Source organism: Bubalus kerabau, chromosome 17, assembly GCF_029407905.1.
Source record: "Bubalus kerabau isolate K-KA32 ecotype Philippines breed swamp buffalo chromosome 17, PCC_UOA_SB_1v2, whole genome shotgun sequence".
In the NCBI taxonomy this organism is placed as follows: Eukaryota; Metazoa; Chordata; class Mammalia; order Artiodactyla; family Bovidae; genus Bubalus; species Bubalus kerabau.
The window spans coordinates 37,581,873-37,607,642 of NC_073640.1; the positions used below are offsets into that span (position 1 = coordinate 37,581,873).

At 44.1% G+C, this 25,770-nt stretch overlaps 1 protein-coding gene across 1 annotated transcript; it reads right to left on the reverse strand.

The window, feature by feature from the left end:
• Positions 1-1,307: 1,307 nt before the first annotated feature.
• Positions 1,308-24,653, reverse strand: DYNC1LI2 (dynein cytoplasmic 1 light intermediate chain 2). The gene is made up of 13 exons (XM_055552478.1): positions 24,497-24,653; positions 24,275-24,348; positions 22,249-22,365; positions 18,346-18,576; positions 12,871-13,040; positions 11,845-11,938; positions 10,708-10,843; positions 8,431-8,542; positions 7,895-7,954; positions 7,005-7,046; positions 6,480-6,597; positions 5,589-5,705; positions 1,308-4,268 (listed from the first exon to the last, which is right to left on the reverse strand). Exons 1-13 carry the CDS (start codon positions 24,601-24,603, stop codon positions 4,168-4,170), a joined length of 1,479 nt encoding a protein of 492 aa, XP_055408453.1. The 5' UTR covers positions 24,604-24,653; the 3' UTR covers positions 1,308-4,167.
• Between the last annotated feature and the right edge of the window lie 1,117 nt (positions 24,654-25,770).

A 25,770-nucleotide genomic window follows, 5' to 3' on the forward strand; every position in this document is an offset into this window, starting at 1 on the left:
GCATAATATAATGAATATACATACTAAAAACCCCTGAATATTCTAAAATGATGAATTGTATCTCAATAAAAGGGAAAAAAGGACACAGCTGGTTGAAGAAGTTCCCACTCAACAAATCTAGAGCAATCTGAGCATCAAAAAGAATGAGCTATTAGATTACAATAATTCGAATTAAAAAAACAAAACTGTAAATTCATAGTGAAAACAAGAAGGGTAGAGGGACGAAAACTTTTTTATAGATGAATGCCAGCTGATACAGGCAGGGAATGATGGGATAAGAAAATTACCATTTAAGAACTTCTAGTGTGGTAACTGATTTAGGAAACGATCATCAGTGGATGCTACAAATGATGTGTAAAAGGTGGCTGAGAGCCAAGATGTTCAAGGGCATCACCCCAGTTTGACAGACGTGGAGGACACACGTTCATCAAAGCGTCACCAACACAGCAGTAACCTGCTGTGCCACACCGGGGCACAGACAGCTTCACTCAGGTAGTGGTCTCACAAAAACTGTTTACCCTAAATGAAGTCACGAGGAGACACTAAGGCAAATCCAGACTGTGGGATATTCTCACAGGACAACTGGCCTGGACTCAGCTAATACATTTAGGGGTGAAATACCCTGGGGTTTAAAACTGATTTTAAATGGCTCAGGGGAAAAAAAGTGAGACAGATATAAGGAAGGAGGGAGAGAGGAAGAGGGAAAGAGAAAAAAATATGGCAAAAAGTCAATTACTGGTGAATCTATGTAAAAGAACACAGGTATTTAATATATTCCTCTTTCAACTTCTCTGTTGAAAATTTTTTTCAAAATAAAAAGTTGGGGAGAAAATTTCTGTAATCAATCAGCTTAAAAAGAACAGAAAATTCAACATGCTTAAAAGTGTAATAATCAGAAACACAATTCATCTCTAATATAAAGTATCCAATTTTCTTAAACATACTTTACTGTTGCCCATTTCAGTAAGTGAGAAACATTATGGCTCTGAAATTCCTCTATGAATCCTCAAGGTTTCTAAATAAGTTAAGCAAAAATTTCTTAGCTCAATTCTGACAATCAAAAATTTACCTAAGAGGCAAGAAACTATGCTGGACAACTCACAACCCTTGCCCTTTACCCACAGCCTGGAATTCCACATACCTCAGAATATGGCTTTAAAATGTTCTTTAATAGAATTTCTGATATTTTCAAGTGAGAGAGGTATACATTTTTAGCTACATGGTAGACACCCCAAATATGACTAGTGGACAACTCAGTGTATCTCCAGCAGGATGATTTATCATAAAGAAAGTCACCAAAAATTGTAAGCAGTCTGGATTCGTGTTTATTGAAGCCAGTAATTAGAGACATCTTCTTTTCAGCACTAGAAAGCAAGGTTCCACATGACCGCATACTGCATCCAGATAGAGTCACACCCCTGGACTAAGGCTGGTGGGGGAATATATCTGCAGTCCTAATTTTTAAGTTAAAAACACCAATAAACTTAGTATAGAGACAACAGTGAACTTTCACTTACAGCATCAACATTGTTAAGGTCATGATGTACAGAGCAGTCACTTTCAATTAACTAATAAAACACATCTTCAGTTTAAATACTGGTTTAAAAATGCCAATCCAAAAAAAAAAAAAAAAGTGCAAACAAAATTAAATAATTCTAGCAGCATACCCGTTGCATTTTTAGGAAAGACCAATTCATGGCCTTTATCATGGCCATATCTTTAAGGTTGGGCTTGTTTCTTTGATTTTTCCGTTTTGAAGACAAACAGCAGATGTAGCCACTACAATGTATATAAATAGTCATAAAATTATCTTTAACAGTCTACCATACAAGTGTATTCTGCAAATAAAATGAATTTTACTTTAAAAAGTAAAGGCTGTTTATTGTTTGGCCTTTGGTTCCAATGCTTGAAAACCCCCAAAATAACAAAAAATATGCCCCCTCCTCCCACCCCCGCTAAAAAGAACCCTGCAGCTCCCCAAAGTTGGTAGACTTTGGCAACCACTGAGCACATGACACTATACATCAGCTTCTTCTGATCCTAGGAGTAGCCACTTGTCCCAAGAAACTAAAAGTGATTGCCAAGAAATCCTCCTTCACAAGACAGGTGTCTTGGCATTTCTTCGGTTCTAGTACATTTTATACTGACACAAAAAGTGCTTATCAGTTTAAGTGATAAAAGTAAAGTCTTGCGTTAAAATTTAAAATCACACTGTCTCCCTCCTGGATATGTGGCCTTTCAAAGAATTTTGTTTTATTTCTGAGGTCACTTATTTTGTGCCCCCAGCCCACCCCTGCCAGATGCTAGAGAGGGATCAAGTGACCCCATCACCCGTGTGGCCGCAAGCTGTCTGGCCTCTATTGGTCATTATACCACAACTATCATTCCAAGTCCGTTTACTGTCATCACCCGGACAATCTGGTAACTGGAAGCCACAATACATTAAAAAATTAAAAACAAAAACAAAAACAAAAAAGGGGGGGAAGTGTATCTTCAACAATAAAACTGGCACGAGAAACGTATTTTTATGTTTGTCAGAAAGGTAAGTAAATACTCAGCTTTCTCCTTAACAGTGTTCAGACCTTTACAAAAAAGCAATTCAAGACAGTCTTAGAGTCTTGTTATATAACACAGGATATTAAGTTACACCCAGTACAGTTAGTGGTCAGTCAAATCTGGTATGTAAAAGTAATGATATTAGGGAAGTTATGCTCAGAAACAGTACAACAAACATTCATATAAAAAAAGTAAACTCCACAGAAGTGAACTGTGGTTTTTCCCTTGGTTTGACAACAAAGGTTCTATACATTAAATTAATGGTAGTGTTTGCATTTCAACGTTTTGTGTCATGTATAAAATTAAAAGTGCTGTTTTAAATCCACAGAAGTCACTTCCAGGATGATGGTATGACACGACAATGTGCATGAATTTGCCCTAAATGGAAACACCTGAAACACTTATTTCCATAAGAAAAAAAAATGCTAGTTTATGAAAGACATAAAACAAGAGAAATGCATCATTTCCATCCTCAATACAAAACATTCATACTAATCTGTTTATCTGATAGCACTGATCAGACCAGGGAGCTAGGACAAAACCCTTTTGCATCACTGGAACTCCATGAAGGTTTCCAATGACCTTAAGGCAGGGACAGTGTAAGCCAATTAATCAGAGTGCAATTACATTAAAACCTCCCTCATGCTTTCTGTAGCACACTGCATTATGGTAAAATGAGAGGTTGGTCACCCATTCTCTACTAATAGGCCAGCCTGTGGTCGTAAAAAAAAAAATGAAATAAAAAATGACAAAGCAGAAGCTATTCAGAAAACACAATTCAAGGTAAACTAATGTTGTAACTGCTGACTTTAAACACACCCCACAGTGACTGACTGCCCCACGATGCACATGTGTGGAGCCCAACACCTCCCACGAGGACACGGCCTGGGCCATGCACGTGAGCCCTGGGCAGCTGCCATCTTTCCCACCCCCACATCAGCTCCACCTGCCTCAGGCATCCCCACACTTAACACATCTTCCACAAGGTAAAGATGCATTCAGAACAAGTCCAATTCTTATTTTGCTTAGTGTTTAGTTTGGAAACACTTCTGATTTTTAAGTTTTAAAAATGATTTGACTTCTACTGAACACACAGTATTTACTAACATTGCTCATCTCCTCCTCCGCCTCCTGCAACGTTCAGCTTCCCCAACACTTTTCTCATTCTTCCTTCCAGTCTTTCTCTTCCCTGGACTTTCTGCTACTTAATGTGCTTCCCATGAAGAAGTGAATCTGTTAACATGCAACTGGTTGGACTAGCCACCATCTGATCAATGACTTCCCGGTCTCACGGCTCCACCCTAAAAGAAAGTGGGCCCTCTTTCTCTCCATCTATCTTCCCTTCCACAAGAGGCCCAGCTGCACTTGCTGCCCACAAGAAAGCCACACGCCTGAGAGTCCAAGGGTTATCCATCACAGAGGGGTCTGACACACAACCTTCCTAAAGGTGCATTTCACACTCGGACAGCCACTGAAGTTTTTTTTTTTTAAGTTCATCTCCCCTGCCCCAAAAAACTGATAGCATGTGCCATATCAGAAAAATCCTGGTCTTAGAGAAGATCAATATACATAGTTATTTGGTCATTTTACATATGCACTTTTTAAGGAGGATCAGGCTTCATTTTCTGTTGAAGAGTTTGTTACCATGGAGTCTGGCTTTCGAGTCATTCTATCCAGTTCTTCCTGAACATTTGTCAACACAGTCTTTTGTCCTTAAAAAAAAAAAAAAGAAAAAAAAAGCAGTGATGAGAGACCAGGAAAAAAAAATTTTTTTTAAGGAACATTTAAAATAATACAGATTTCTATAATCATTTTTGGTGATAATTCCAGTAAGAACGATAAAAGTCTTTTTTTCAATGTATTGTCTATAAGGAGACAGACCGTATTTCAGCCCTTCTTTATTCCAAATGCCACAGTTCTGGGCTCCCGAACTACATTACTGCCCCCTGCCTGGGGATGCCTTTGTGCCAAACACAAAGGCCTTTCTGAAAACCCTCTGAGCCCTATGTTGTCTCATCACCATCTTCCGAGAGGTGGTATTTGAGTTTCTGGCATGCAGCAAACTACTCTCTGTGCCTCAGACAGATGTTTATGTTTTGTTTCTAATACAATGGACTCATATGGAATCCTGGAATCACCATATTTCAATAAGAATATTAGACTAAGGCTGACAATTTCAACCTTGCACAAAGTTGGTGCACACATTATTGAACACTAACTGGGGCCTAAAAATGACCCCTATTTCCTCCCAGGGAATACCAGCTTATAGCCTGGGCCAGCAGACCAGACTCCTGAGTCTCCAAGAACACAAGAGCCCCTGAAGGCCCAGGCTGACTTGAGGATACAGTGATTTCCCGAGGGCTTTGATCAGAAAATACCAATTAAGGAAAACACTGTATTAATTAATATTCCTTATAGCCAATGGAAAAGTAAAACCCTTCTGAAATGGCCTCAAGCTTCCTGAGAAAATGCATAATTTTTGAGGAAGCTGGTTCTTTTGTTTCAGAGACCTCCAAGTCATAGACTTGCCCCACCTGCCCATGTGGAAGAACAGATAAGTGGGCGGTCACAGAGATGTGTATGTGTGACAAGACAGGGAGCTTCATGGAGGAGAAATGCCTGCAGAGTTCACAGGCAGCTGATGACAAGACTAGGGGGCAGCAGAGTGAACAAAATCCTTATAAAGCAACATAAAAATTAAAAAGTAAATAAAATGTCAACAGTACACTCTAGACCATGCTTTCAATGGACAGAGCTTCTACACCTGGGCCATATGTTTAGGATCTACCTCAATCCACCCAGTACTCGGTTCCTGAGAACCAAATACACATAAATCCCACCTCAAATGTGCCAAGAAACATGCATGGTAATATGGTAATTCTGTTGTAAAGTATACTGCTCAGTATAAACCAAACACCTGTCCAGAACATCAAGGGTCTGCAGGTCAGTGGAAGCAGACACTCCTGTCTACCACCTCATCTTCCAGCACCCCTCCATCCCAGGGGTCATAAATCTTTGGGGCCCTTCAGTACCTGACTTCTTGGATGTGCTCTGCACCCCACCAGCACCAGGACTTCCAGGAGAGCCTGTTTTTTTACTCAATAGACTATTGAAGAAGCTGGCCAACACCCCTTCACTTGCTGCATTATCTAAGGAAACATTAAGGAAAAAAGCATCACACAAACTGGATGACTCAATTAAACAACAAACTATTTTTCAGCTTAGAATTATCCACCTGTGGTTATGATCTTTGATACTGAGCACATTCCTTCACTGTGATGCCTTATATACTGCTACTGCTAAGGCTGATTACATGTTAGCATAATTAATTAAGTGAAACTTGTTTATATTTCTCACTTGAACCTGTACTCGAAATCATCTCCCTGTCCATGAGGCAGAAGTTTTATAAGCCCATGACATTCCAAAGGTGCTGTGAAAAACTCTCATTCAGAATACAGGCATCAAACATGCAAGAACTAAATACAATTTGAGCGTTTTGCTAAAGCCAGTATCTTGGGGTATTATTAAGTCACTGGGATGAGGGCCAAACCAGTAAGGGATGGAGCTTGACAAAGGAAGTGACAATTCATAATTGGTAAAAATATATACCTATTAAGAAGTAAAACCAAGGATTCAAAATATACATTTTAAAATGATTTATGCTGTATTCTTCCCTGAATACAGAGAGGCCTAACCAAGGCCTTTACAAAGCCAGGCGTGAGGGCCACCAATTCCAGCGAAGGAACAGGCCTTGGTCTCTGCCAACCCATGAGCTCCCTCTCTCTAAGACAGGAAGTGGAAAAACAGCCCTTGTGGGGAAGAAAACAGCTCAGCTGCCTTAAGATTCCACCTACCAAACCCACCGACTCAGCCCCTAAAGCAGGAAAGAGGCCAAGGACCCTCCAAGGAGACAGGGTACATACTTTTGATATTCGGGTCCGGCTTCTTTACTGACGTGCCTGGGGAGGCACTGGGCACGCTGGCTGGCCCTCCCCGGCCCTGGGTTCTCGGAGAGCCAGAGGGTCCTCTTGCAGGGGATTCCTAAGTCCAAAACCAAGTCGAGTCACACACAGACATCAAAATAACAGAAAATACATATTCCCAAAACAAAGACATGCCACTGTGGGATATTTTTCATAGTCTAGGGAGATAGGTGGCAGGAATGAGAGTTTGTGCTCAGCTCAGTTTCTTTTTAGATCCCAGTTTCTCCTGAAAGAAGAAATATCAAGATAACAAAGCCTGTTCACTCCAATGCCCAGAACTCTGTATTCCTTCATCAGACATTTTCTGATTTTCTACCATGTTTCTGGCCCTGGGCTTTTAGGGGGGCAACATTCCCTCTGAAAACATAAAAGCCCACATAAATATAAGCTCTCACAAATAATGGTATAAAGCTTGGCCACCCATGACACTGGCCCTTGACCCTCAGCTTAATTTAAGGTACTTACGGAGGCTCTAGTGGGCGTGGCTGGCTGCTTGGCAAGGAGTGACTGCAAAGAGAGGGATACACCAGCCATTAACGCACGCCTGCAGAGTGCACGGGTCTGGAGAAACATTTCTGAGTATTCCACTAGAGGGCACCATTAACAACAGCCAAATCATAGGGTCTACACTATAAATGCAAACATTTTAATTGATCGATGGTGGGGAAAAAAATACTTCCAGGAACCAGTTTTTAAGCTAAAGAAGTAAAGAGAGCACAGGAGGGAGGAAAAGCTGGCAGAGGAACTATCAACTCCCTCTGCTGACCTATCTGCACCATGGGGTCTAACAACAGTCTCAGTGAAACAGGGGTGGGGCGGGCTCTGCAATCTGAACCGCCAGCTTGGCTTTACTCCCCTCACCTACAAAGTGTGTCTACTGGCTCACCTCCTTCATGCACATGGCTGTGTGGGGGCTAGGTGACATACTGGAAGTGAGGTCAGGGCATTTGGTAAACTGTTAACATGGAAAATGCTATGCCAGAAAATGTACATTTACAGACAGAACAGGCACTTAAGGACTTCCCTGGTGGTCCAGTGGTTAAGACTCTGAGCTCCCAATGCAGGATGCACAGGTTCAAATCCTGGTGAGAGAGCTAAGATCCCGCATGCCACTCAGCACAGCCAAAAAAAAACCCAGAAAGGAACAGGCACTTAATAAGGTTGTAAGCCTATCGCTGCAGGAGAATCTGCAAGGCAGGTACTTTGTACTAATCCGACAAACGAGAGGGAATGACGAGAACTGGTAACAACCCCTTTGTCGCCGTAAGCTCTTTGTGGTATCCCTTAACCGTGCCCCAGAGAGCTGGCCTTCCACTCACAAAACGCCTCTGTTCCAGCCTCACTGGACTTCTTACCTGTTGCTTCATTAGAAACACCTGCTCATCCTCCGCTGCCAACTCTTTGTCATGGACCAGCTGTGAAGTGAAGCAACACACTCATTTGCAGTCACAGGCCAAGAACACCCCAACTACTTGTCAAAATTCATGCTGAAAGGAGACTCTTGGGTTCATGTCTCAACATGGGTTTCGGGAGTCTTTGCAGAGGTAGGTTTTTCTAGCCTAGCAAAGACCCTGTTTCAAGGCCAGCCCTGGCATATGGGCAAATGATATTTTAAGTCTGGCAGGTTATAAACAATACCTCCCAGCTCAGGGTCTGCAGGTGATCTCAGGAGCAAAGGGCATCTATGAAGAGGCACTCCATCCCTCATGCCACACCAGCCAGAACCACTTACATAACACCAGATTTCATCTAAAGACTTTTTAAAGGCCCTTGGATTATTATCTATTTTTTACCCCCTAAGTGGTTCAATGTGTAAGACATCTATCTTTATAAGTTAAAAAAAAAAAAAAAACAAAACCACCTACAACTCTTAAATGATTGATTCGGGTACCTTTCTCACAGGAGGTTTCACAATAAAGTCTTCATATGCATCTTCTGGCTTGACAGTTGTGAAATTTTCATGTAAAATAGCTATTTTCTTTTCATTGTCCCAGCCTGCAGGTCTAAAGGCAAAGAGACAGAAACTGACTTGCTTCTCCTTAGATGCATTAGAGAACACTCCGCACACTCCGGGTTAGAGGACCTCCAGCTGACACCCTTTTCCCCCAAGTTCTGATACGCAGTTGCTGGGCTGGCTGGTAGTCTCTGGCAGACAAGCCAATATTCACTGCAGGTCCAGTTCCATACTGAGGTCACAGGGCCAAGGCCTGAGGAGCCAGCAAAAGATCTCTCTGACTGTACATGCTGACTGACCCACAGCAAGTGTTCAGAGCTTTTCCACAACTCCACCCAGAAGGACAAGGACACCATGAGGCCCTATTCTGACAGGGGAGAATACAGAGCAACACGGAGGCCAGGGTGAAACTGTCTCTCTTGGGATCTGGCACGGAGACCCACCCATGAGTAGTCTGAAACCTCTTCTTTCTGACAATGGTCCTCTTATGGCTTGGCTAATTTTACTGATGTGTGAATATGTACCCTGGAGCAACAGGGAGTGGTAGGACCTGCACTACCCTAGGCCCAAAACCAGAGGAACACAGGAGTTTTTGAGGATCCTAAATGGGTGCTGCCCAGCTGGACATCGCAGGGCAGGATGGTACCCAGGTTCCATTAAGTTAAGCTGCAGCCTAAGGTAAGGAGCAACTGTAAAATGCCCTACATGACATACTTTTGTCTAGGCTTCCCATTCTCCATCCAACTCTAGCTCTACAGCTCTATAACCAAGGAGGTGCTTAGTCAGGGTGCTCCCCATGAATGGCTTTGCTGACTTTACCAGCTCCTGTTGGGCAACGACCAACAGGACCCAAGGTGCCAAAGACACTGCCACGACCCATGTCACCCTCAGAAGCTCTGAGCTTCTTCTCTACTCCAGACCAGCCCTGAACACGACCAGTCTCCCTATGTCTCCTCCTCCTGAGATCTTAAGTGACTTGGGTATTGACTGACTCCAAAAGCATACCACTCACTGAGAGCTTGTGGTTTTGGTGCTGGCCTGACTGCTCTGGACAACGGTTCTCTGAAATCAGTCCACGTCTCTAAGTTTGCTGTCTGGGAATCTCCCAAGTGAAGCTCTCCCTAAATGTCAAGGAGACAGCCTGTTCAGTCCCCCGAGAGCTCTGTGCTTCCTCACCTTCAGTCTTCTCCAACACCGTCCCTCCTGCCCTTCCATTCCTTCTGGCCTGCACACTCCACTCCCCTCCCAGCATCTCCCCTCTGCTCTCCCTGTGGCATTGCCTCTACTACCCCACCAGAGACCTACCCCCTCAGCTGTGTCTCTTACAGGCCACACACAGGGACCACATCTCGTTCATTTCTGTGTCCTCAGCAAAGAACGCGGTCACCTAGGAGATGCTCAGTGTTTGCTGGATGAACTGACATTCTTTTTTAAGTCAAGAGGACATCTAAGCCTAAAAACGTACAAGGCCTCTCAGAAACCACACCTTCAACATTTATTTATGCATCCACCATACTTCTCATTCTCCAGTGAGGGAATGACACAGGTTCCAAGTCTCTGCCCAGGATGGTCGGCCCCAGTGGCTCCCAAGTGTGAAATGTCAGAAACACAACAGACATTCAGTATAGCCTAAGCCCAAGCTGATGAGATGCCAGGGAGGGCACAGGCAGTCATCCTGCCAACAGATGCCAGTACACCAGACGTTGCAACAGAAAATGTCCAGGATCCCCGAAGCGCCAATTCCCTATGCTGCCACTCCTTTTCTCAGCCAGTATTTTACCAGAATTGACAGTAAGTGGCAAAAATGTCTTGACAACTTGCTTTCAATGAAAAGAGGCAGCACACCTGACCTCACTCCACCCACTTCCTTCAGACAGGAGGCAGAACGGCAAGTAATCTGGAAAGCAGCGGAGAGGTAAAGTTGGGTGTATCTACGCCCTAGGAGGTCCAACTCCAAGAACTTTGCCAAGCAAACTGGCTGTATGAGAGAAAGAGAAGCACCTCACTTGGAAGGATAAAATGTAAAGAGCAAATGTACCATAAAGAGAAGCGTTCAAAAGCATCACTCTGCCCTCTTCTGATGTCTATGTCAGTAGCTTCTTCTGTCCCTTTTTCACTGTAATAAAACTCTGCTACACACACATGCGCGCACACACACACACACACACACGTACACACACGCACGCACACAGGCATCACCTGTAAAGAACTCACATAAAAACTGCTTCCTTTTCCACAACTAAGGCAGGCGTGGTAAAGTGGAAACCGTATGTTTTATGAACAATGTACTTATACAACAAGTCGAGGTTTTTCTCTTCTTTAACTGATGTGTATATCAAAGCTGCTCCATCTGATCAATCTGCTTAAGGAAAACCAATTCACTGCAGGAGGAGACAAAAACAAACACATACAAGCACAACCCTCAAAGTATTAGTCACAGGTTGCTCATTTTTGATCAATACACGACTAAGACAAAGTGTTAAAATTTTAACAACGAAAAAGGGAATAGTAGCAGAGGAAGCAAGTCAAAAGCATAGAGCATGTCGATGATAGCGGGCCACATAGGCCTTTTTTTTTTTTTTAAACATGTAAACTGCCATCTTCTGACCGATTAGGCTGTGTCCCAAGCAGTCAAGTTACTGGTTCTAAGGCTATAGCCTGGGAAAACCCTCAGCCCCGCCAAAGCACACAGGTTCTTTCCCAGACAGATGCCCACATGTGATCAAGTGTGCCATTAAGCATAAAAGAGATGGGCACCACCATGTTACTGGCCCTCACCACTGAGCTGGACAAGCTGAAGAGCCTGAAGGAAGCAGTGGAACCCACCTTTACCCTCCCCAGCCCAGGACGTGGGGCTACTAGATTTTCACAGAAGTAAGACTCAAAAGACTGTTGACAAAGCATCTCTCTCATTGACAGGACAAAACATAATACAGGAAACCCAGAAGCATCTAAAACACTGTCATTTGGGTAATTAACCTTTTCTAAAAACAAAAAAAAGTGAAGTTTAGAAAGATTTCCAAGATACAGTAAAGATAATTTGTAATAAAATTATCACGTATCAGCTTTCTTCTTAATATGAAAGCCTAAAAAAAAAATGAAAGCCTATCATACGTGCACCATTAAAAATAGAAAGCAATAAAAAACAGGCAGAAATTAATAAGTTTCAAATACCAACACTGTAAAATTTTAAAAACTAAAAACATGTATACAGTTTCATCCTGGCATGAGACCGTTCTGGGTTCAGGAAGCACTTCACCTCTTTGAAGATGCCCCATCCGGAGCAAGCCCGGATCAACACACAGAGGGAAGCCTGTGCCCCTGGGCCCCAGCTCAGCGCCCCAAGGATACACTGAAGGCAGAATCTCCGTAGGTGTGACTGGATGAAGTCAAAGTGCTCGTCCCTGTAATCGTGCTCCTTCTCCAGGACGCTCACTGCATCACACTGCAGGGAAGACAGAAAGAGAAGGGAGTCACCCTTCTGCCTCTCTGCCTGCTGAGGTTGGGACCACTGGCTGCTTCAGAAATAAAACTATCATAGCTTCAAAGAAGGAAGCCACAGCCCAGAGTCCACGCGTTAACTGACTAAACAGACAAGAGTGAAAAGCAACTGGAGATTTTCCCCTTCATCCTGGGCCTCAGCTTCCTCACGTGTAAAGTGGGATAAAATAGCCCTGATCATCTCACAGTTGCTCTAGGAATCAAACAAGGGCACACCAGGAAACAGGCCCCCTGGACATGACTGTGCACCGCACACTCCACAGGGCTGATTCTCACAGGGTATGCTGTGAACAGCTCATGCTACACTTGGGCAGCCTACCAGCTCTGACTAAGATCACAGAACTTCTGAACCCGAAGTGTTTTTACAGCTATTTCCTTTTCATTTCTAAGAGACACAACTTTATGTCTCTATGACTACCCTAATTTCTATTCCTACCTCATTATTTTACAAACCCTGAATCCACTTTCTTCTTTTTCCAGGGTTGCTATGTTCTTTTCTGAAAACAAGTCCAATAGACTTTAGAGACCAAAAGCCAAAAGAATTCTGCTCTTCTGTGTTCCTTTTTCACCACTAGTTTGAGCTAAATGAACTGGTTTACACAGCCTTAAGAAAACTACTTTCAGTTCCGAGTCTGCATCCCTCAATAAAGCTGACAGTGCTCCATGAGAAGATTAACTCAAGCTATAAGTAAATGTCACATTTCTAGCAGCAAGGTAAAATGACAATATTTTCTATACTGATATATTCAGTGTACCTTAATGAATCCTGAATTAGCCCAACATCCCTTTAGGAAGACACCTAATTAGAGCTTCTCCAAGTTTTTTACAGATGGTGAGTGTTCACTGACCAAACCCAGCCAACCTTACGGCTCCCACCTTTGTGCACACCACCAGCACTGGGATCCCGAGGTTATGAGTCAGCACATTGTCACCGAGAGGCAGGGCAACATTTTCTTCATCAGGACCTGAGGTCAGAGGCCCTCTTCTTTGTGGGGAACCTTGACAACCTTCCTCAGGCTCGACATAGTCTTGAAAATCTTTCACAACTACAGGTAAAGAAGGAAAAGAAAATTACACACGCATTCACACAATAAAAAATGCACAAGCCAGCTTTAGAAGACTGAAAGAGGGCGTAATAAGCACAAAATATTTAGAGTTGTGACAAACTTCCTAACTGCATCCGACTTAACTGCAGTATTAGGGACTTAGGGGTACTGATGCAAAAATCTCAATTCTGTCAGTCTGAGCAGTGTAACCTCAGAGCGGCAAAGATAGTGCCCTGGTCATCTTCAACTGTATCCAGCTCTTAACAATTAAACAGGTTTTTAAAAATCTCCTAAGGCTTCAACAGTTCCTACTCTGAAAACAAAAAGCAAACACTTCTTTTTTTGGTCCACACAGGGAGGCTTGCAGGATCTTAGTTCCCCAATCAGGGATTGAACCCGGGTCACAGCAGTGAAAGCGCTGAGTCCCAGCTGTGGGACCACCAGGGAATTCCCAACAATTTTCTTATATGTTTTACACTTTCAAAATATTAGGATAGTTGAACTGTGTTAATTCAACAGAGACAACCACTAGAAATAGGTTGTAACTTATAAAACTTCCCAGCTTTCTCATTAGAAATAGTTAAAACCACCTGATCTACACAAAAATATGCTGTTTCCACACAGAGGAGGTGTGTCCGTGGTAAAGAGTGAGGCTGCACTTGCCCAGCACCACCTGCACCTCCTCATCGTCCTCACTCTTGTGGACTTTCACCTGTAAAAGATCCCGAGGTATGTGTCATGGACCTGTCCCTACCTCACACAAGAAGGGGTCAGCGTTACCACATTCACTCCCTGGCACACACAGTCACTATTTTGGCCAAGGATGCAACCCCACAGGAGGGCCTTCAAGCTGACAGCGGTCTATGGTTTTGGTTCAGGCAAAGCCCACAGACCTGCACCTTTTTCTTGGTGCTTCAAAGTCACATGTGAGGCCAGAGAATAAGACTACTTCGTGATTAAAGCTACTTCGAGCCAGAGGAATGGGCAGCTCTACTCTTCTACAAATAACACGAGTAAAGGACCTAAAGGGACCTTTGCTCGCATCCACAACATGCTCACTGAGAAAACACAGAGGACTAGATGAACGCAAACCTGGAGAGAGGCACACGTTCTCTTCTTCACTCACAGAATAGGTTTCAAATATTTTCAAACGATGAGTTCTAATTTACAAAGAATTTAGGTTATCATTATCCAAGCTTCTGTAATTATCTGGGAACACACTGTCTTTCACATAAATTGAAAACCACTGATTAACCCCAAAAGTGTAGATGTAATGTTTCACCTCTACAACTTCTCTTTAATTAAACTCATTCATATAAAGTCATTGCCAATATAAACAACTGACTGAAGAGATCTTCACTGCATTGCATTTTGGACAAAAACAGAGAAGGGTTTTTTGATAACTGCTGAAGGATCTTGAAGGCATCAAAAGTTCCCACTTATTTTTTAAAAATCTGCTTTATTTTAGCTTTATGCAGCCAAGACCGACACACAACAAACTACACGTTTAAAATGTAAATTTGGTTTTTGTGGGGGAAGACCTGACTTGTGTCTTGCGGAAACTCAGTTCCCTGACCAGGGATTGAATCTGGGCCACAGCACTGAGAGCCTGAGATCCTAACTACCAGGCCACCACAGAACTCCCTAAATTTGGTATTTCTGACATTATGAATACACCCCTGAGTCAGTACCACGATCAAGATGGTGCACGTATCTATCACCCCCATAAGTTTCCTTATACCTTTTGGTAATCTGTTCTCCCCACCTCCCTAACTCCATGCAATCACTGATCCACTTTCTTTCAATACAGATTAGTTTGCGTTTTCTAGAATTATATATAAATGTAACTGAGAATATGTTCTCTTTTTAGTCTTCCTACATTTTCTCTTTAAAAGCATTTTAATAGATCTTCAAGTCAATGAAAAATACAATGGCTTAACTGGGTAGTATCTGTAACTCCCCAAGGTCACATGCAGCAGTCAAACAGGCCGCAAGACAGTGAGCACGGCAGAGCCTGGAACAGGTTACAGGTGAGCCAGGTGATTGTGGGAAGGCAGGCGGAGGTGGTCGGGGGGCAGCTCCAGCAGTCTGCTCCTTGAACCTCCACTCCCAGCATGCTGCATAAACTGTGTTGTGTTCTACACATGCCATGACATGAACATGGGTGGGAAACCCTGGGCTAGGCTCCTTATTCTCTGAAGGATTGGCTTAAGTACTGCTATCCAAAAACAACAGGGAATGCACACATGTTTTTAATAATCCAGCATTTTAAAAAAATAAGCTGGAAGGCAGAGCAGATATTCCTAACAGAGGTGATGAAAAGGAATAATAAAAATAAAGTGAGGACTGTAATCTGAATAATAATGTGTATATTTCACTTAGGGCACACAAATTTGTTGTTGTTTAGTCACTAGGTGGTGCTGACTCCGTGTGACCCCATGGACTGTAGCCCGCCAGGCTCCTCTGTCCATGGCATTCTCCAGGCAAGAATACTGGAGTGGGTTGCCATTTCCTCCTCCAGGGGATCTTCCTGACCCAGGGATCGAGCCTGCGTCTCCTGCATTGGCATGCGGATTCTTTACCACTGAGCCACCAGTGAAGCCCAAGTGCACACATACTATAGTATTAACAGTTTCTCTCCAGCAGGTGGGATGGCCAGGATTTCACAGCAGGAGCCACGCACCCACCTGGGGCGTCAGATGGAGTTGGTACAGGAAGGAGCAGCGCTCTACACTACTGCTGCCACCTCCTTCTGTTCTTTTCCCTCCTGCCTCACTGATCACCTGTTGGTTCCACAGTTCTGAGAAGACTTAAGAGACAGTACCTAACTGTTTCCCTCTACCTGATAAGCAAGGGAAGCCGCCAACACAAGGCTGGAAAGAGAAGACCAACCTACACACAAGCACCACCTTCTGGCAGCTTCAGGGACTGCTCTATCCTCCCCCATCAATCCTGCTGCCAAACAGCTGCCATGGATTCAGGACCACGGGGGACCCTAATCCGGAAACAGAGCGGCTGGCCAGGGAGCAGCGTTCCAAACTCAGCTGACTGGAGACTGAAAGCAGGATGGGCGACAGCCTTTTCTTATTCAATACAATACCTAGAGCACAATTAATCTGGAAAGTGGGAGTCCTTCAAGGAGAAGATGGGCAACCGCTTTATTAAAATGTAACCTAAAACCAGCACTAACAAAGACACTCCTTCAACGGGTAACACAAAGGCGTGAATACCATTCCAAGCATCTCAGAGGAAGGGCAGTGAAAACAAGAGAGGCCCTCAGAAGATTAACCAGAGTCATGAGGCATGGATGCAGTTCCAGAATCTCTAGCTGCCCTCCAGTGTCCCCTCCTCTTCTTCCTCACAACCAAACAGAACCGTGATACTTGGAACACACGGCCACACCGACTACATCTCCTAAGGAAATGTCTTCTTAGGAAGACCATGGGCACACGCCCTTCAGTCCTTTGCTTTTCCTACATCCGGGTGCCTGCAACACAGATGTGAAGGCTGGAGCTCTAGGTGCCAAAAGGAAGTGAACCACACCCTAGAGATGACCAAGCAGTAAGCAAAAAGGAGCCTGGGTCCTTGACCTGTCTTCCTCGAGCCGCTTTCCAGGCCTGAACTAACTAACCACCTCTGGATTTCACTTGCAGGAGCAAGTAATAAAACCCAGTCTTGTTTAGGCCACTGTTATTTTGGGGCTTGTGTCACATGCAGCTCAATCTAATCCTAAGTGACACAGACATCAATGACTAAGACCACAAAATAAATTCAGTGTGTCATGGGAACACAAGCTCCCCAGGATTGGGCACCCTGTCTGCTGTATGTATCTCCAACACCTAGAAGAGACGTGGCCCCAGGCAGACACTTGCCTTCTCTGTGAAGCAAAAATATCCTTGGCCCAATGTCTTCCTTTTTTTTTTTTTCTGTTTTAACAAACCTTTACAAGGTTTATAACTCTAAGAATCTTAAACAGGTTCAGAAACTGAAATCTCCTGTGCCATTAATCTGGGTATGATGGTAAATGTGCAGTGAAAGGAAAACAGCTCTTCAGCCTCAGAACTCTTCTCAGAAGTTGCCTTTAGGGTCTCTATTTTAGGGGAAAGATCGGCTTTATCTAAAAAAGTCAGTGTTTGAGGACAGATGCGCTGAGCTGCATAACAATCACTGCAGCACACAGGCGGGAGTCCCAGGAAACATACGCACACGGCAAACTAAAGAATCACCCGTTAAATTCGTGTTAGCTAATCTGAGCCAGGGGCAAGCAGAAGTTATGACAGGAAGACACCCAGCAAGAATGTCTCTGCCAGTAAGTATGAAGGTCCCGTGTGCCATGCCCCAGCAGCCCTCATTAATTCACTAAAGGGAATGATGTCATCCTGTGGAAATAAGCCAGGCGGAGCCAAGACTGCCCTGGCCAAGACAGCGCTGCTGCCGCTGCCACAGCTCCAGCCCCTGCCCCTCCCATTTCCCTGGCAAGTGGACAGAAGCTGATGTAACTGCACAGAAGCAAAGAAAACGAAAAACAAGCTTCTGAATCACAAAAAGGAAAAACAAAACAAAAACGAACTTCCTTTAAAGTTTGTTCTCAAAAGGCCTTGGATGTCCTGAGTCTTAAAATATCCTTTCATTTTAATGACACACAAAAAAGAACTTCCTATTTCTTACTAAAATCGTATTTGCTGGATGGCAAAATGAACTAAGGTAAGAGCTGAAAGATTTATCTTTTGCGAGGCTTCCTTTAAACCTGCAAATGAAAGGGTCCATAGGACCTCAATGATATCCAGGGCAATGGACTTGCTACAGAAATCACAATAAATCTCCACACCCATAGATGCGAACTCAGCAGACAAGGGGTAAACAAGAGGAGAAAGGCTTACAGAACCGATTACATTTTAGGGGATGAGGCAAGAACACTTATTATAAAAGAAAACCAATGACAATAAGGAATACTGATTCATGTATTTTCTTCAACTGTGACAGTTGAGACAAAGACCGCGGTGAAGACTTTTTTTTGGCCACACCACACAGCTTGTGGGATCTTCCTTCCCCGACCAGGGATGGAACCTGTATCCCCTGCAGGGGAAGCACGGAGTCCCAGCCACTGGACAGAAAGGGAATTCCTGCTTTGAAGACTTTCTGACTACTGAATCGACAAAAGCAACTCTGAAATAAATGGTGCAAACAAAACAAACACTCTATAAGGGGAGCTTTGCAGCCTCTTGATCCTGTGAAAAGGAAGGTGGTTGGAATCATCCAAAGAGACCAGGGAATTTTCCAATTAGGAAAACCCTACATTACTTACACTTCCGTTCCAGCTCCCTCATTTCTTCTGGTGGAATTCTCATTTTATCAATGTGCTCACGTAAAACACTAGCCCATTTCTGTAGTGATTCCATCACAGTCCAAGGCCTAGACATATCTGCAACAAAGATGACCAGGGTCTCCGGCAAGGATTCAGCAGAAACTGCAAATTTCAGCAGGCCTTTGTGGTATAGATCTCCATCCAGAATCCACACATTGCAGCGTGTGTGATCTAAGAAAAGAAGCGAAGTTACTGATGATGACCATCGGCACAGCTGTAAAGGAGAGTCACAGCAGGAATAAATTTGAAGACAGCCATAGAATCCCACACAGAACACAAAAAAATCCTAACCAGAAAACACAACAACTCTTCATCAAGGTGCCCTGTGAACTGTCCAAACTATAAAATTTCTTTAACAAAGGACATTTTAGCTTTCAGTAAGAATCAGAAAACATGAATAAAAGCTACAAAAGTTCCCTGGACAACTGTGTCATAGTCTAAATAATCCATTCTAAGATATCAGCAATCTGTGAGGCGGCAAGCTGTGGCCAAGAGCCTGTGGTTAAACAAGCTCTTCTTCTGTCAGTCACACTAAACAGTGAGCTCACATACCACAAAGGGTGCCAAAAAACAGGACCTTTGTATTTAAATGCTGAGACAAACTCATTACTTACATAACTAAGATATGGATTATGGGATGCCTGATGATATTAAGGAATTATGCTTATTTCTGGTATAATATAATTACATTTTCAAAAATCCTAATCTTTTAGACATACATATGGAAGTAGTCACAGATAAAAAGAAATAACGTCTGAAATTTGCTTGAAAATAATCCAACTTGGAGTAAAAAGAGGGTGTAAAGTATAGCTGACATAACACTGACCAAGAATTGATAACCTGAAGGCAGGGGATAGATACACTGGGGCTCATCAAACTCGTCTGTGTTTTAGGTAGTTTGGTTTTCCCCAGTAAAGTTAAAAACGCATATGCACAAATGTGCAAGTGCTGACCTTTAATGAAGCATATGATTCTAAAATTATACCTACATAATCAAACCATAGAATTCTCCAAATTAATTACATAAAAATTTTTAAATATCTTTTTCAAGATAAAAAATTTTTAAATATAAGCACGTCGAGGGAGCCATCCTATTATCAAAAATATAATTTTATTAACTTCTTCCCCAATAAATTCCAACTTACACTTTAAAAAACCTGTCTTCAAATTCGGGAAAGGTCAAAAGGAGATTCTAGGTGTCCTACTGACCTCCCAGAATCCTCCTTGTTGGAAACCATTTTGGCTGAGCAATGCGTGTGCTACAAGGAAGGACCCTGAGTCAGAGTGACTGGCCAGAGACAACCCGGAAACGAATCCTATCACCATAAAATCCGAGAATTCAAGCCATGAAATCCGAGAAGTGGCAGAGCATTTCTCCTGGGTTCCCTTACCCTCCTGTGCTCTGCCTGGTGCCCCTTCCCAATGAAGTCTCTTGCCTTTTTTTAAAAAAAAAAAAGAAAAACAAACCTATCTTCAATTAGCTACCTTTTTCTGGTATAATCAATTAATTTACAGGCTGTAAAAAATTTTACATTCATGACTTTATTTCAACAGTTTACAATAAAGATATCTACATCCAACTATGCTTTCAAAACTCTTAACACATTTCAGATAGCGGTTTTGATTTGGATTCTCTGAATGCCTTCAAAACTACTGCATTGTACCTGAAGTCTGCAGATTTTAATGCCTGCCCCTCACAAGACATAGCTCCTTTCTTCCCACTGCCCACTACATATAACTCAACCCGTGTGCATGGAGATCACACACACCACAAGTGGTGTTAAATGGATACCCCAAATCCTGAAGGCAGAGGTCCTTTGACATGTCAAGTTCTACCACAAATGAAGGACAAACCAGATCCTATATTCTTTACCTAGGTGATTGCCTGCAAAATGTATATTTATAACCCAGTCACAACACAAAATTAAAAAAAGGGAGGCTGAAAAATGTATAATTAACCACAGGTAAGGACAACTATTTCATCAAAGAGGAACCTGCAAGTAGGAAGCCTAAAAAAAATCCCATAAATGCAGAGGTCAAGAAGCTTTTAAGGCAACGTAAGGAATCTGAAATAAAACTTAACATGTACTTCAACTCAAAGGCAAGTGAACATGGTTACTTTGAGGCTGGGATGAGATATGTTTATGCCCTTTGAAATAAGCATCTGTACAAATGTACGGGGTATATACATGATGTTTCATATACTTTCAAAAAGTTACTAGATCCCTTTGCTGTTCCCCTGAAACTACCACAACACTTAATCAGTTATATCCCAATACAAAATTAAAAGTTTAAAGTTTTTTTGGGGAAAAAAAATGGGTACTAGACCTACCACTGTGCTTCAAGCACTCAGCAACACTTAACACACGCCACCTCTCATTTTGTCAACTTACAAACTAGTTTCATTGCCCAATATTACTAATGAGGAAACTGAGGAACAGAGTGAAGTCAAGTTACAACTAGTGACTACAGGAGTGGGATTCTAAACCAGTCCTGCCTGGCTACAGTGCCCAAGTTATTTCCACAATCATCAAAGACAGGAAGCAAAAGACTCAGATATGTAAGGCCCCCTAGTCTAGCTCAGGGACCCCTGAGTCCCAACCCTATTACCTACACAAATTCCAGTGGGCCTAGGCGGGCACTGGAAAGCCTCTGCTCACCTCGGACAAGGAGAGTCCTCAGAGCCTTCTACCTCTCTTTCACACTGAACACAGGGAATGTTCAGCAAGGAAACGGAAGCCAAGGAAGGAGGAGCAGGAAAAAAAGTCCCTGGAGTGTTAAGATGACCATAACATTAAGATTAAAGATTTTCTCCCTCAATTTAAATAATTCTTGGAGCTCGAAGAATTAAGGTAGAAGGAACCACCTGTGATCAGCTTCTTCATTTCGGCAATAAAGAATGAGGGACTAGAGGTGGCGGAATTTGTCCTCTTGTAAAATCACTGTTACATGGTGATTCTTACTGTTTAAATGGGTAAAGGCAATTTTAAATAAAGTAATTTAATGAAGATGTTTCATCCTTAGGCTACACATATAACTTTCCTACAAATTAAAAGACCTAGGCACTAATAATTATTTATTTTAGAGTCATTCAAGATCTAACATAAAACCTGAAAATTTAGAAAGGAGGCAATACTGACTAATGGTAACCAAAAACCATTATTCCAATTGGACTCATAAGCAAAAAACTTTTAAATGATATCTAATCCTTATAAGAAAGCTTACCATGCACTTGTAATCATCCCAAATACCCTGAAGGTAGAAAACAATTACTATCCACATTCTACAAATGTGAATTAAAAGAGAACATTATTGCCTCTGAGTCTCTATTCTCTCCACTTGGGGAAAACAAACAGAATACACTAAACAAATATCCCCCAGGAAATCAGCATTTCTACACTGTCACCAAAAAAACTCCAAAATTCTCTTGTGAATATCTGTTAAGCTGTTACATTTTGAACTACACCAATTTCAGATTTTCCACTAGAACCAACCAGAGTAACAATGGTGCCCAGATCAGCCAGCCAAGCATTTCTCTCAAAGAAAAGTCCAAGGCACTTAAAAATTTCTTAGTTTCTTATGTTTATGTGCATCTGAAACTTTACCCTCAGTATCTCCTTTTAAGTGGGGCCACCCAGCTAACAGGCCCATTCCCCATTTTGCTACCATACTCTATACAAAGAGAAGAAGGTAAAGTCCTACAAAGACACACACACACACTTCATCTATTCCCCTGTGACTAATTCTCTTAGAACCAAACAGAAAATTGAGAATGCCTGGCCATTTTGCAGGAATGGTAACCAAGGACTCAGACACCTGCATGGGTATCAATGCTTCACTCACCATCTCGGTCCTCATCGTGGACGCTGAGGTAGAGATACTCTAGGCCTCTTCCTTTTTTGCCATGCTCAGCTCCTTGAAGTTTAGTCATGAGGGTTGTTTTACCAGAACCATCTTCACCTACAAGTGACGCACGTAAGAAGACAAAGTGTACTGTTTATTCTAGGCAAGGATGGGGAGTCTGCACAATCTCTCAAGGAACTTTCATATGGAGCTTGCTACAGAGGTCTCATCTGCATTCATAAACAAAGCAGGCCCTGCTGCAAGAGTAGTCAGGGTGGGGAAGAGTAAGAAAGGTGGTAATTTCCAAGATCTCAAATGACAATCTACTGCAGCCATCCTTACCTCCCAAGGAAAGGAAGAAGGCAGGTCCACAGACCCTATCTACAATTTATAAGACACGCATATGGAAAAGTGAAAGTAAAAGGTGGGGCTAGTGTCTCACAAAATAAACTTCTGCCCCAAGAAAAGCAAATCTTCAAAATATAATCAACCTTAATGAAAAAAACTCTAACCCTGCCTCATAACCATGAATGATGGGCTGCTTTTCACTTTCAATTTTCGTGCATTTCTTTTTTAAGCACCCTGAAGGCTAGGAAACCAATGAAAATAATCACTGACCTAAGCAAAACTCTTAAAGCGCAACCTTAGTAACCACCAAGCCCCACCTCGTCCCCCTCCACCCAGTGAAAAACTCCCCTCCCCCAGCCTCAAAAAAAAACCTTAAACATCAGAAGGAGCCACCACCAAGAAACACTGCTGGCACTCCTTGGATTTAATAATACAGAATTATGGACCAGGAAAACTGAAAGGCAATCCACAGATCCAAGTTCTCTCCGCCCCCAATGCCACTCTCACTCAGGCCCTCCGCATCCCATCTGGACTGCCAGAGTCCCCTTTCTAAACAGAGATCTGGTGCCCTGGATCCCCCAATTTGTGAAGACCCCTAAGCATTTTCCGTTCCCTGCTACAGTGGTCATCAACTAAACACCATCCATTCCCCTCAAAAACAGTGGGAAAACCACCCTCCAAGTGATTCCCATGAGAATCAGACCGTAGAGGTGAAATAAAAAGCCCCCAAGAATCAAGTGGCTTCAGGAAAAAGCAGCGACTCTTCAGCCTTCCACAGTGTACCTCCACCTTACCTCATCAGTCACCTTCCACAAGGAGGCTGTGCTAGCTTCCACCCTCCTCCATCCTCGTCACCTCTGTGTCCCTGAGAATACTAACCCTCTGCGGCCCTCCATGTTGACACTCATCCTTCAAAACACCTAACTCCAAACAGCAGCAAGCCATGGCTGATGCTCCAGAATCATCTGCCTATGCCCAGGACATCTATCCCCATCTCACTAGACTGCGATTCTTGGGTAGTGTCTGCGGGATGTCTGTACAGTCCTTAGATCCAACCTGGGCAGTACAGGACTCACTCAACAAATGGGTGTTGGCTGTATGAATGAACCCAGCCAAAGCCTCTCTCTAAACAGAGATGCTGAGAGACCTAAGCCAGGTAACCCAGCAGTGAAGCCTGAAACAATGCAGGAAAAGTCCCTGGTGGGGACTCCGAAGCCTGCTGCCCTTTGCGGCGTTCCTCTCACCTTACACTGCTTCATCAAGACCGAGAAATGGCTCCTGTGGCATCTCCTCCCAATCCGACGACCCCCAGTTCACCGCATTCCCCCCGCCTCCTCCGCTAACCTCCTCATCCAGTCCCTCCCTTCTTTATGCCCAGTTTGGTGAACTTCGAGGCTAGGAGCGCAGGAAGTCAGAGACATTTAAAGCAAAGCTAATAATGCGGCCAAGCGACTAAGGAATGTGCCGAGAGCACTTGCCAGCATCCCTGGGCTCTCGAAAAGGGGCAGCGTCCCGACCTCGGCCGTGGTGACTCGGCCACACTAGGGCTATCCAGCCAGGGTCTCCAGGCCCTCCCGAGCAGGCAGGCGGCAGAGGAGAGGAAGGCAGGGACCAGGGAGAGGGCGCCCCGCCTAGCTCACCCCAGCTTCCCGGACAACGCCCCGCCGGCGGTGCTCACCGAAAACCAGAATGTTCTTGCCGGACGGTAGCTTGGATCTGGCGCGGGTGGACACCTCGCTCAGGATCGAGGACCTGTGGGAAAACGGCAGAGCGGTCGGCCCCGGGGCCAGCCTGAAACTGACCGGTCCGCGACTGCCCGTCAGTCCGTCCGACGGTCCGCCCCGCCCGGTCGCACCCTCCCCGGACCGGCTGCCCTAGTCCGGCCGCCCCGCAGTCTCACCACAGACTCTGGCCCTCCTCCTCCTCACTGGTCAGGTCGCCGGCGGCCGCCACCGCGGGCCCGTTGGGGCCCAGCAGCAGCTTCTTCTCCACCCCCACCGGCGCCATCTTGCCAACTGCAGCCACAAAGAGGGCCCTCCCCCGGGCTCGCCGAGGACCCGCGAGGACCCCGCCGGGCCTCCCGCGCCCGCCGCGCCCCGCGCCGCCCGCCCCGCACGGTCCGCGCCACTCGCCGGACTCCGCCGGGCTTGCGAAGTCCTCGGGCTCCTGCAGGGTCGTGAGGCCACCTCAGTGGTAGGAGGTGGGCGGTGGTCAGGCAGCTGCCTGGGCAGCCCTGCTTCGGGAGGCGGCGGTGCTAGCGGGAGCCGCCCGGGCGGAGTTCGCGCTGGCGGCCTCTGCCGGCCGAAGAGCGCAACAGCACTCCTGTTCCAGGTCTTCCGTCCAGTGGCCGCTCCGGCTGCGCTGTCCCGGGGCCGAGGCACCGGACGGAGGCGCTGAAGCGAAAAGCTTAGGCTTTGGAATGAGAACAATACAGGATAGCGCCGTTTATCGAGCGCTTATCGTGTGCCAAGTTATCTCACTAAATCTCGTCTAACTCTCTAAGGGTGAGGAACCTGAAGCTCAGAAATCTTGAGAAACCTGACCAACGACTCAATGCTTTCCAGCTATCTTGTGATAGCATCCTGGTACTTCAGTCTTACTCATCAGTTTTAACCTATTATATATACCATGGACTTTGCCTAATCCTAATCGAGCCACGAATTGAAAGATCGGCCTTAAACGAGACTCCCCAAATACAAATATCATGCTTTTCACCTCGTCCTTCCTTGACCCTATTAAGACCACAAGGCAGTGATTTTTACGGCAGTGAATAATACACTTTTTACGTTAATAACAGGGCTTTTTTTTTTTTTCTGGGAGCCAGGGTTTGACACCAAAAATAGTAGGCTTTAATTTCCTTTCTTCAGGAAAAGAAAGAAAAAGGAATAGATGTGAAAGGAGAAGGGGCAGGGGAGGAAAGGGGAAGGAAGAGGGTAATGGGAAGAAAAGGAAAGAAAAAATACATTTCACCTGTCCAGTTTCACTTTAGGTGTGACTGCTACCTGAGGGCTCTATGGAAGCAGAGGCATTTTACAAGGCATTTCTAAATATCACAAGGAAGTAGGATATAGCAGAAAAGCAAGGAGTATGTGGGTTTCAAATGAGTAGGACTTTGATCCTGGCTCTGCCAAAAATTAAAGGATCCAACAAATCGGCATATCATCTGCCAACCTG